This window comes from Ciona robusta, chromosome 2 (assembly GCF_009617815.1).
Source record: "Ciona robusta chromosome 2, ASM961781v2".
Lineage (NCBI taxonomy): Eukaryota > Metazoa > Chordata > Ascidiacea > Phlebobranchia > Cionidae > Ciona > Ciona robusta.
In genome coordinates this window covers 7,489,940-7,502,061 of record NC_143236.1, presented here as the reverse complement: position 1 = coordinate 7,502,061, position 12,122 = coordinate 7,489,940, and the positions used below count along the sequence as shown (strand labels likewise).

The following is a 12,122-nucleotide window of genomic DNA, read 5'->3' as shown; positions in this document are numbered from 1 at the left end:
TAAACTCCTACCATGAAAAATTTGTCAATGGTAACATGTATAGTAGCGGACAGGGAAATCTCAGTACTTTATAAAGTAATAAAGTTCCTAACAATGCTACACATTGCATTAAATTAAAATCATTGATATATTAGTTTACATGAAGTCCACATTTTTATAAAGTTGTAAATACAAAACAGCCGATGCTGCTTTTGTAAGTCCAAAACCTGTATCTTATTAATTTTTGCTGTAAATTTCACCTAAAACGAACAAAGTTTTGATTTATGTATAAAGTCATCCGTGCTTCCACTTCACTTGCATCTTCATCTTTTACTCCATCATTAAAAGATCAAACTTTATATCCAAGTTTCTTCTTCTCCTTCACCTTCTTCCTCACAACATCCACGTTTCTATCCCTCCAGTTGCTCTTCCTGAGTTTAATCGGTCGATTCCCAACATACTTCCCCTGCATCTCCCGCATCGCACGAATGAAGTCGTTTGGATCTTTAAAACTAACGAAGCCATACCTGCATCAAATGAGTAATCTTTTAGTCCCGTACATTAATGTTTCTTAAAAAATTACAACCCTATATACTTACAGTACTAGTATTTAGCAATTGGCACTTTGGCCTTGTATGTGTCACAGCTCAAGTAACAAAAAGCGCAGAATACCAATCTCTTAATATAAGAAAATAAATCTAAACACAGCGTAATGAGCATTAAACTTTTGCTATTACAACCACTTTTTTCTGGAGAAAGAAAAATAAGGGGCACGTTGTTATTGTAAAAATACAGTTTGCAAATATTAATATACTAACACTTTTCCTTCATATAAAGAAATCCGTTAAAATAAGGACAGGCCACAACCATTATAAATTGTACAGGGTCAAGTAGAGTGTTTACACAGAAACAGAATATTACACAAAAACAAATGAACCAAACCAACCCCTTGCTCTTCTTTGACCCCTTCTCTCGAATTACTTTTGCTTTTTGAAACGAAGAAAATCTGCTGAATATTCTCGCTAATGTGTCATCAGTTACTTCATTACCAAGATCGCCACAGAATATTCTTTCAAAAAAATAAAATGAATAATTAAACGTAACTTGATTAACGACAGTTGTTAACTTGTTATAACACGAATGTACTGTTCCATAAAATGTGCCCCACGTTATGAGTTACCCCGTATCTGTATGTATGTGTTTTTTAAGACAACTGTCCACAATGGTATCAATGATGAGCCTTAAACCCTTAGTCTGGGTTAGGGGCAGGCGGGCTAAACACTGCTATGGGCCAGGGTGCCGGTTTATTTTCAAGAAATAACAGCCATGCTTCACTAAGGTCAATATATTTAACGGTTAAAACATATAAAATGAACAAATAGCAGATGGCATAGCACAGCATTTAAAAGTATATATAAGAACACTAGGCTTATAAAATCATGTATTTTTACCTGTAATCGTTAGGATCCCATTCTTGCAAAGTAGCGTCTTCCCACTTCTGTCCTGCAGCAGTTCGTATGATCTTTTTTTTCTTCTGTAGATTTTTATTACCTGTAATTTAAAACAAGCTTAATTAACATATAAAATAACAATGATAAAAACATTTATATTTTTTAAATGATTTTGAAATCGAAATACTGTAAGTAGAAATTCTTTGAAACATTTAACTTATTTAAGATTTTAGAAATATGGTTTGAATACCTTGTTGATTGGAGGTTGTGGGCGGGTTACGTTGGTACAGAGACATCAAAGGTGGTGTTCCATATGGTTGTTGATTGAATGCTGGTGGAGGGACAATTTGAACTTGTGGTTTTACAGGTTCTGCTACTACTGGCATGGTGACTTCCTAAGAAAAGGGTTTATAAATTGTTCATTTAAGGTGTTACACACTACTTTTCTTAAATTAGCATTCAATATCGTAACTAGCGATTTCATTTACAGGCTATTATTATTATTGTTTAAAGATTTAAAAGTAAATTTAAATGTCCTTGGGTTCGGCTTAACATATTTTATATGAGCTGCAGTCCTACAGACATGCCAAATGGTCATGCCACTGTATCAAATTATGAAAGAAAAAATATATCTGTACGTGGTATCCAATCTCACCGGTTGTCCAAGAAGAACTCCTTCAGCATTGTTTCCGTCTTTCGAGGCTTTAGACTTATTTTTTTCCTTTTTCGATGCTTTCTCTGCTTTTCGTTTTACTGTTGGCTGCTTTGTTATTACAGGAGCTGAGGAGTACACTGGTTTTGATTCTGGTACCGGAAGAAGGTCGGTAAAGTCCGGAAGAACAGGAGGAGGGAAGAAACCCGGCATTGGAGGAGGTTGAGGACCTATTGATCCACCATCCATGTTCGGCCCAAAGTTATTCATATTTCGTGGCATCATGTTAGGTCCTGGGCCCATTGGTCCCCCAGGGCCCATAGGACCACCAGGGCGCATGGGACCCCCAGGACCCATAGGACCACTTGGCCCTGGACCCATAGGACCACCAGGACCCATAGGTCCACCTTGACGGGGTCCCATAGGTGGACCACGATTCATTGGCCCCGGGCCCATAGAACCACCAGGTCTTGGTGGTCCATTATTACTTCCATTAAATCCACTTTCATTTTTTGAGTTTTCTTCAATTGCCGAATGAAAATCGGTGCTTTGATTGGAGCTTTCCTTGTTCCTTCCTCGGACTGAGTGAGGTAGGAACATCCTCGAGGGCATATCACCATCACGAGGAGGGAATGAAGAGGATGGAGGAAGAGCTGGTCCGGATGCAATTTCCTCTTCAAACCGAGCCATCTCGGCTGCCATGTCCGAATCCATCTTGAAAGTTTCAAACGACTACTTCCAGTAAAAGAGTGAGCCAGAGGACCAGAAGTTAAAGTCTAAATGAGAATGATAAATTGGTTTAAATGCAAAAATCAATATAATAAATTAAATAATATTGCCATGTTATAATTGGAATAAGACATATTATGATATAGTAAATGTAAATGCATGACATGTTGCGGAAATGGCAGTAAAATCATGTAATACGTGTAGGTACAACAATGCACACAAGGTTGTAATACGAAAAACACTTACCAGGTAAATTTAACCGTTTCTGGCAATATTCTTCTAACCCCCTTTTATTTTCGTTTCGATAGCGTCATTGATGATAATCCAATTTAGCTTATGCCCTTTTAGAGCTTTATTATGTATACTTTACATACAGACACAACTCAAGACGCTACACAACGTTTGTTGAAGCACCGACCTACAATGCAAATAGGTGGCGCAGTTTTGCCAATGTGGCTGTTTGAAAAATGTCACCTTACGATAGGATGCATTCGTTTATTATTAGTTTTTTTGCAACATTTTTAGTAACCTATAATGAAAAGTTTATACATAGTCGATTTTAAGTACAACTGTATATTATTACCGAAACAGAATATAAAGATATTGCATTTTAAATAGATTATTGTTAGATTTCTATGTTGAAAAATTTAGGTTTTTTTCTAACTTTTTTCTCATGCTGTGTTTCGTAAAAATTTCAATGCAAGTTGTGCAGTTTTGTTTGTAGAGCTGTCTGTTCGTCTAATGCTAATATTTATCTAAGCATGTGTTAATAGTAAAATGTTAATTAGGTAGATCGTGATAGGTTTGTAAAGCTGTTTTGATTTCAGATCCACGAATATCGTCTACACTCTACACTACCTTTAAATTTAATGATGAAATGTGGTCAAACTGCTTTACATTAATCAATTGAGAAAAACCCGGATAACTTACCGTGTCAGGTTACACTGCCATGAGGATGAACCGACATTCAGGAGCAGGGGACATGGGATCTCCTTTAAAACACTTTACGAATGCAAAGAAAAAAATCAATGTTTTGTTTTCTGACATCCAGACTTACATTGAAGAGTTTGGAGAATTCATTGATGATATTGGAAACAGTGATGAAAATATAATTATTGAAGAGGTCAATAAATATTTGTTTGCAAAAATGAAATGTGCTAATAAAAACTATATTTTTACATACAGTGGTTGTTGGGCTCAGATGTATAGATTGTGTTTTTTTACAAACATTTGCCTTCCAATTACATCTTAATACAGTGATGAAAATTTATTTGTTGAAGAGGTTGAGAAATTATTTATTTGAAAAAGACATCTGCTTAGAAAATGTATTTCTGTTTCTTTTAAATTAGCCACTAGAAATTATTAAAAATTACAGTTTCTTTTCAGGAACTAGAAGATGATGTTCTTGCAGCCTTGGAGAAAATAAATGGAATAAAAGATATGTTAACCAGAAATCATATGAAGGTAAACACAACTACAGAAACAACACTTGCATCTTATTTAAACTATATAGGCAATTGCTCTAACCCAGTGGTCATTAATGGGTTGTCTGAATTACTTATCAATCCATTGGTCAAGGTCATGGCTAACATCAATGCCAGGACTGTCCACCAACACAACATCATCCTTTAGCAATGCACATTTGCTTTTTGGCCAGAACACCTGACACAAATGCATATTTTGTATTGATTTTATTTTGCTAGATTAGATACCGGAAAATACCGGAAAATAATCACCCACAATACAAAGTTACATACAACGTAACTCATAAGCTGGCACGGGGCATATGAAACAGAACAAACGTGTTATAACGATGGTCGTTTTCTGGCGATGCAAGAATAAAGCATTGATTCATTTATTTGCTAACTTTCCTGTATTTCATGCAGGTTGTTTTCTTTGGTCGAACAAGTAATGGCAAAAGTTCTGTTGTGAATGCAATGTTATGGGACAGAATACTTCCAACTGGTATTGGGCATACTACCAATTGCTTTTTGTCAGTTGCTGGTTGTAGTGATGAAGGAAGTACATCTACTGACTCTGATGGAGGTGCTTATTTATTGTGCAATGGCTCAGAAGAGAAACGAAGTATTAAAAGTGTAACGCAGCTCAGTCATGCTTTGAGCGAAGAAAGTATGTCACCTGATAGTCTTATACAGGTTAGTAACTAGCTTAGGTTAGTAACTTAGTAATAAAGGTAACTACTTATATGGTATATAATCCTGTAGTGTGTGTATTGTGTGTACCTTGTCATCTTGCTAGGTTAAACAATTCATTCAGTTATGTAAACTGCACAGGTTTGTGCTTTTACTATTTTGTTTAGTAAACAAACTGGTCTACATCAGTAGATCAGTAACATAATATGCAATGTATTTCCTGTACAATACATTTTACACAAGATATGCAACTAATCTAGCAAAATAAAATCAATACAAAATATGCATTTGTCTCAGGTGTTCTGGCCAAAAAGCAAATGTGCATTGCTAAAGGATGATGTTGTGTTGGTGGATAGTCCTGGCATTGATGTTAGCCATGACCTTGACCAATGGATTGATAAGTAATTGAACTTCATGATAATTTTCTATTTTGTAGTACATGGTTTTAATCAACTGATGTTAACTTAAATTGTGCATCATATGTAATAAAATGTATGGATATGTGCTCACAAATGCTCCCATTATTGTATTAACCATCTGAGATAGTAAAGTTTAGTGCTTGTCCTGCTGTGGTAGAAGCTGTTTATTGTAACTCACATGTCATCGCCATGCTGTAGATGTCAGTGGTGTGGAATGTGTTGTTTGTTAATCAATTAAACCTGAACAAGTGATGGCTTATCTGTGGTGGACTATTTTGTTTACTGTCTAGCTTTTACGGAAAGTCTTCCAACAATTGTTTAAAGTACAACATAACATATAAATAAATCCTTTTTTGGGTTAAAACCTGTGAAAAGAAAAAAAAATAAAAATATTGACCATATAGACAGAGTAAGAGGGCAACAAAAATTGAAAAATGTAAATATTTCCAGTGAATGATTTTTTACAGTGCATTGATTTTCAGATATTGCTTGGATGCCGATGTTTTTATTCTTGTTGCAAATGCTGAATCAACTTTAATGCAAGCAGAAAAGAAGTTTTTCCATCGGGTTAATGAGAAATTGTCCAAACCAAACATCTTTATCTTAAACAACAGATGGGACGCATCTGCATCGGAACCAGAACTCATGGAGCAGGTGGGGTGGTGTATTTCACATAGAATTGTAATAACTTAAAACAGGTGTGTTCATTTGAACATATGATGTAGATTGTAAACAGTAATGGTTGTTGGCTTTAATGTTTGGATATTTATGTCATGTGGTACTAGAATATTTTCATTATAATGTCCATTCAGTGAATTTGCCGTTTTTATGAAAATATTTTATGATCAGGTCCGTCAGCAGCATTTGGAAAGAGGGATTTCGTTTCTGGCCGATGAACTGAAAGTAATATCTAAGTCACAAGCAAAGGACCGAGTTTTCTTTGTTTCAGCAAAAGAAACACTGCAATCCAGAATGCCAAAGGTCCCAGGTACTACTTTGCACAGTTAACACTGCTTGAAATACATTTATAATCACTAATAAAGTAACATACTTGGTAACTCAAAGGTTGGCATAGAGTGTATTAAAGAGTGCACCAGGTTATAACGACTGTCATTTTCCGGCCACGTGAGGATAAAGCAAGTTACATTCATTCTCTCATTCGTATAAACACACTCAAAACACAGGGAAAGCTGATAGTCCTGTGTACATGGCTGATGGACACCAAGTGCGTTTGATGGAGTTTGCGCGATTCGAACGCGAGTTTGAGGAATGCATTTCACGCTCTGCAACTCGAACAAAGTTTGAATACCACACTCAAAGGGCAAGCAAGATAATTGACCAACTGCATTCTAAAGCTGAATGGCTTTATGTAAGTTTTTATGTTGTGCAAACATTTAGTGTTCAAGTTTTTCTTGTTTTATTTTTAAACCGGGAATGGTTAGGTTTAGGTAACTGCAGTGTACTATGCCAATTTTATTTTCATGTACATGTTATGATATAGAGTATATACACATCTGTGATATTTTATTGATTTTAAACGCTTATTTTTAATTGAAGTATTGATTATTTTAGACAAAAGCAACAGAATTAATGAATGAATGCAGAGACAGAAGAGTGTTCTTGCTACAAAGACTTGAATATATAGGTATGGTGGTTTCACTTCATGCCAAACATTGTAAAATAAATAAATTTTCGTAATGTCCTCCAGTCTGCTACCAATCAGGGGAATGGGTGAGGTCCTATCGCAAGACGGCCTCAGATTTAGGTCACAGTTGGCCTATTACCCAATATTAAGATAATAAAAAACGTAGTGCATTTTAAGTTTTGCCGATATCTGACAAAAGTCGAAGTACACTAGGTTTTACAAACCAAATGAGCTGTTGAGAGATTATTCACATTGTACCTGGTAGCAGAAATAACAAAATATCAAGTTAATAAGACAGAAATTATCCATTGGTTGTAGCATCCCATCCAAACTGTTCAATTTACAGACAACCAGATGAAGTTGGTAACCCAACGATCAAAAGATGGCATTGTTGCATTGGCCAATGAAGCAGAACGACAAGTCCGAGTTGCTATGAGCGACGAGATAAGACGCTTACCGCTTCTCGTGGATGAATTTCAGCGACCTTTTCACCCCAACCCGATGGTGTTGCGTGTTTATAAAGCTGAGTTATACCGCCATATTGAAGAAGGTATTGTATGTTTTCTTCTAATTGAAATTTTAATTGTGTTGTATGTAGAGTGTAACAGTCAGGCCTTTTATCCAAAACAATTTTCTTTTCCGTCTTAAAAGAGTGATTTACCAACTGTTGTTTTATCGTAACTGCCCGTCGTTTCGCTTTTGTAAACTTTTCTGTTCTCTGTTATTGTGACCGAACAGACAAGATAGGTTTCATTTATATATCAATACCAACTGTTGTACAGCCAATATATTTATGTTACTTACACCTTATTGTATCTAATGTGTGTTTAACATTACTTGCCACAGGTTTGGGCCGTAACTTACATGCTCGCTGTAGTGGTGCTCTGCAGAAACAAATCGACAAAAACCGCAATGTTATGATCGATTCAATCCAACCGCTATTGATGACATCACCACATGGAAGTCAAGATAATGGAGATTCAAGTTCTGTCGATTTTGTTCATACTGGTGAGTTAAATGAATTATTTTAACTTATTTATCCTGATGTAGTGGGCCATCGACTGGTGTTCTGTTTTACTCATCTCTTGCTCGCTTACAAGTTACCATATCTGCAACTTTGTGGGTAATAATTTTCGGAGAATTTTTGTTCTTGAAAGTCGTTATGTAACAATAAAAGTTTAAAACTGGTTTCCGTTTAGTTTAACTTTTTTTTTTCCAAAAGAAATATTTCACACACTTTTAAATATTTTTTTTTGTTTTCACCTCTTTCAGAAGAACCAGCTTCAAAGTTTAAATTAATGAGATCCAATTCCATCCAGCCAAGTTTTGACATGTCGTATGATATTGATTGCACAAGTTTGTGCTCCGACTTCCAGGAAGATATTGATTTTAAATTCTCACTCGGTTTCTCACAACTTATCGCAAGGTTAGTGAAATCTACTGCAAAAATATTCCAACCAAAATGAAGTGAGAAAAGAAATCTACCTTGCTTAAACTGTTGTATATAGTTTTTGACTGGCGCCTGCCTCTAACCCAGAGGTAATGTGCTCAAGGCTTGTCGCTGCTCGATTGTGAGCGCATGTGTTTGAGCAAGACACTTAACCTGACCTCATTCTGTACGAAATACTAACAAAAGAAAAAATTCTCTTGGGAATATCTTATGTTGTATATTCCTACAGGTTTGTCGGCCCGAAAGAAGCTCGTCGTTCAAGATTTGGTGGAATATCAAATGATGTGGTGTCCATACCACCAACACCCAACAGTGGTAAGTAATATTCCAGATTATTTATGTGTCATATCTGTTTCCCAAGTTTAACTAAGGGGTATAGGTTAATAATCCTTCAACGGCTCATCTGGTTTTAAAATACATAGTTTATTTCTGATGTTTAGTCCTCCATCCGGCAAGACTTCATCAGGGAATGAAAAATGTCTGAAATACACCACATTTTTTTTCATAACAGAAGAGATGTTGAAAGCTTGATTACAATATGCATGGTAGCAGAGGTAGAGTAAAGTTTCCTGATTTTCTTTATGATTTCAGGTAATGCTGTAGCCGATCAAGAAGGAAGAGCACACCAGGTCGCTACCCAAGATTTTCTTTGGTCGCTTGCATCGGGCTACTTTCAGTATACTCAATCACATTCCACTGTGTTTGTTGTTTGCTTGGGTAAGTTCAAACTTTTCCTTTTAGTTTAAAAATCAGAAACTTTTTCTCCAATTTTTAAAAAATAATGGCTGTAATAATAATCAGTGGATAACATCCTTTATGAAAAGTATACACTGTTTTGATAAGCTGCCGCAGTTTTTTTTACCTTTTCTTTGAAACTTTTACCTTAATTTTGGGAATCAAGTTTGTAATATTAAGTAGTGGATAACATTCTTCATGAAAGTTATAGCAGTTTTCTGATAATCTGCAATGTTTTTTCTTATTTTTTCAGGTATGCTTCCATATGTGTTTTGGAGGTCAATAGGTTGGAGAGTGGTTGCTTTCTCTGCTGTGTCATATTTTGCTTTGTATGGTTATGAACGAATAACATGGTCCTCACGTGCAAAGGAAAAAGCATTGAAAAGACAGTTCGTGGAACATGCAACGGATAAACTCAACTTGATCATCAGTTTTACAAGTTCCAATTGTTCTCACCAGGTAAGGACTTCTAGTAGTTGCTGAAATTAAAGGAGTTAATTTCAACTTGTTGTGGCAACAGGTACAGCAGGAACTTTCTGGCACCTTCTCCCGACTCTGTTGTGAAATTGAAGAAGTTCGAAAGGAAATCGAGCAGGAATCCGAAGACTTACTTCACCGCTGCAATCATCTTACACAGGCACAAACTCAATCAAAAACACTTCGTAACAAGGCTGGTTGGTTGGCAGCAGAGTTGGAATCCTTTGCCAAGACCTACCTTACACCCCCACCCACTTTCAATGGTGGTACATCATAATGGTGATTGCTCTTCAAAAGTTGTGCATTTTGCTTGTTTATTATATGATATATAACATGAATTGCACAGTGTAAAGCAATTATTGAATGTCCTGCTGCGGTTACAGTTAAAAGTATAAATAAAAGTGTTGCAATTTCTTTAATTTATGTACCACTGTTTGCAACTAATTATTCCGATATGTGGCATGTATTTAACCCACACAACTTAATTATTTTAGGATTTAAATTAAATGTACATTTAATTGGTGCCCTACACTTGCTGTTACTTTTTTTTGATTTCCTACACATACATACGTTGTGCAGTGTTATACAATGTTTTATGTGAAACACATCAGTGCATCACTCTGTTCAGTTCAGCTTTAGACAGTGGATGTAAGCCATAACCAAGCAGATCACTTTCACCTTGTGCGTCCCTTAGTTTGTTCACCTTGTTATGAAGATTGTCACGAATCTGAGATATTTCTTTGTCTAATTCAGCTTGGTCTGATTGCAGCATCGTAATGGCTGATTTCTATTTAATAGAAAAAAGATAGATTGAGATATTATATTAAATATTTTGTCTTAATTTAGGGTGTTTCAGTGACATGTATACACATTAAATTTCTCAGAACATTAATTGAATGTAACTTGCTTATCCTAAAAAAGATACAGATATTATATCTTTTAAATGTTCCTATCTATTTTTAGGATGTATAAGTAATAGGCATAAAAGATAAAAATTTCCTTGGACATTGTTAAACATAGTGATAAATCCGGCACCTTCATTTTAAAATTCCGCTTATGATTAAAAATACTAAAACACATCATATACCTATTTAAACCACTAACCCCATACGCCACTTATTATTAGCCATCAGAACCCAGTTTAAGAACCACTAGCCTTTGCATTAGGAACACAGAAAGATATCAATAAAGATCACAAAATCATTTCGACCACATTCCCAAAATAAACATGGAATTTACTTTTGGTAACTTCAGGAAAACACCGCCAAAGTTCAGCCATGTTTTATTTTGTGAAGATGCTGGTGCTGTTGTCTTCTTATGAAGTGCAGCAAGAGCTTCTCTGTTGGAATTTCTCTTCTTATCAAGATCCACAATCTGCTGTTTGTCACTCAATACATCCTCTGCCAGCTGCTCCAGTTCTTCCATGTATCGCATCACAAACTGGGGATCGCGAGCCATTTCCTACAAAGTATATATTTCGTTATTTTTGGCATCATAAGCAATGCGATTATTAACCCACACTTCCACACATAATTAATGTGGAAAATTACTTCTTAATCAGCTATAACTTAACCTCTGAACAAACTTAAAATGGCATAATTTTTCTTTCTTTTTTGAAAAGTAAGACCATAGAGAAGATTATTTTATTTAAATAACAAAGAGAAAGAAATTAACATCAAAACAACAGTTGTTAAAACACACTATGAAAAAAGTGTGGGGAAGAGTGTGAATTAAAAGCATGGCTGTTGCATCCAAGTAATATACATAATAGAAAAACTTGAATATCAGTAATATCACCTTTTTTAATCGTGGTAGTCTGGAATATCGTCAAATGAATACCCGACGTAGCCTCTCCAAGCACAATATGCGATTCTTAGTTGATAGACGCCAGGTAGAAAAGTGATGAAACCAAGTATAAGAACCGGCCAAGTTCGGTCACTAAAGAAATTAAGGATTACCACTTACCACATATTTTACTGTATTAAAAAAAAATAACAGAAGGAACACACCTGTATTTGGAACCTTACTGTGTAGCTTTAAAACAAAATTATTGTACCTATATTTAGAATTTTACTGTAAAGTTTAAAAAAAGAATGAAACATACTAACATTTAGAATATTACTGTATAGTTTTCAAAAGAAACAGAATGAACGTACCTATATTCAGAATCAATGACCCCCGATAATAGCAAAGCTCCGATCACGATCAAGACCACTCCAATGCAAAACAAAGCAGTCGCGGTTCCAATCGCTCTCCACGGAACTTTTGGTACTGGTTTATCAAACTGGGAGTTTGTGTAAACGTCTCCTTCGCCGCTATAACCAGTTTCTCGCTTAAATTTTTGATACCTAACTGATGCTAATGACATAACCTTGTTTGTACGCTAAACACAACAGTTCACTGCTTTAAAATATTAAAAATTAAACATGTCA

At 35.4% G+C, this 12,122-nt stretch overlaps 4 protein-coding genes across 4 annotated transcripts; 1 reads left to right on the top strand and 3 right to left on the bottom strand.

Annotated features, from left to right (window-relative positions):
- Nucleotides 1-7: 7 nt before the first annotated feature.
- Nucleotides 8-3,253, bottom strand: LOC149740767 (uncharacterized). Its single transcript, XM_089871544.1, has 6 exons — nucleotides 3,058-3,253; nucleotides 2,086-2,858; nucleotides 1,681-1,825; nucleotides 1,431-1,530; nucleotides 926-1,048; nucleotides 8-506 (listed from the first exon to the last, which is right to left on the bottom strand). Exons 2-6 carry the CDS (start codon nucleotides 2,794-2,796, stop codon nucleotides 329-331), a joined length of 1,257 nt encoding a protein of 418 aa, XP_089727670.1. The 5' UTR covers nucleotides 2,797-2,858; nucleotides 3,058-3,253; the 3' UTR covers nucleotides 8-328.
- Nucleotides 3,254-3,590: 337 nt separating this feature from the next.
- Nucleotides 3,591-10,295, top strand: LOC149740766 (mitofusin-2-like). The gene is made up of 15 exons (XM_089871539.1): nucleotides 3,591-3,934; nucleotides 4,198-4,275; nucleotides 4,698-4,967; nucleotides 5,262-5,365; nucleotides 5,866-6,037; nucleotides 6,233-6,371; nucleotides 6,568-6,752; nucleotides 6,956-7,028; nucleotides 7,375-7,578; nucleotides 7,875-8,036; nucleotides 8,301-8,454; nucleotides 8,708-8,793; nucleotides 9,070-9,195; nucleotides 9,467-9,672; nucleotides 9,734-10,295. Exons 1-15 carry the CDS (start codon nucleotides 3,761-3,763, stop codon nucleotides 9,965-9,967), a joined length of 2,367 nt encoding a protein of 788 aa, XP_089727665.1. The 5' UTR covers nucleotides 3,591-3,760; the 3' UTR covers nucleotides 9,968-10,295.
- On the bottom strand, nucleotides 9,988-11,148 carry LOC149740765 (p53 and DNA damage-regulated protein 1-like). Its single transcript, XM_089871550.1, has 2 exons — nucleotides 10,930-11,148; nucleotides 9,988-10,477 (listed from the first exon to the last, which is right to left on the bottom strand). Exons 1-2 carry the CDS (start codon nucleotides 11,146-11,148, stop codon nucleotides 10,298-10,300), a joined length of 399 nt encoding a protein of 132 aa, XP_089727676.1. The 3' UTR covers nucleotides 9,988-10,297.
- On the bottom strand, nucleotides 10,961-12,094 carry LOC149740764 (transmembrane protein 230-like). Its single transcript, XM_089871551.1, has 3 exons — nucleotides 11,847-12,094; nucleotides 11,488-11,628; nucleotides 10,961-11,151 (listed from the first exon to the last, which is right to left on the bottom strand). Exons 1-2 carry the CDS (start codon nucleotides 12,056-12,058, stop codon nucleotides 11,493-11,495), a joined length of 348 nt encoding a protein of 115 aa, XP_089727677.1. The 5' UTR covers nucleotides 12,059-12,094; the 3' UTR covers nucleotides 10,961-11,151; nucleotides 11,488-11,492.
- Between the last annotated feature and the right edge of the window lie 28 nt (nucleotides 12,095-12,122).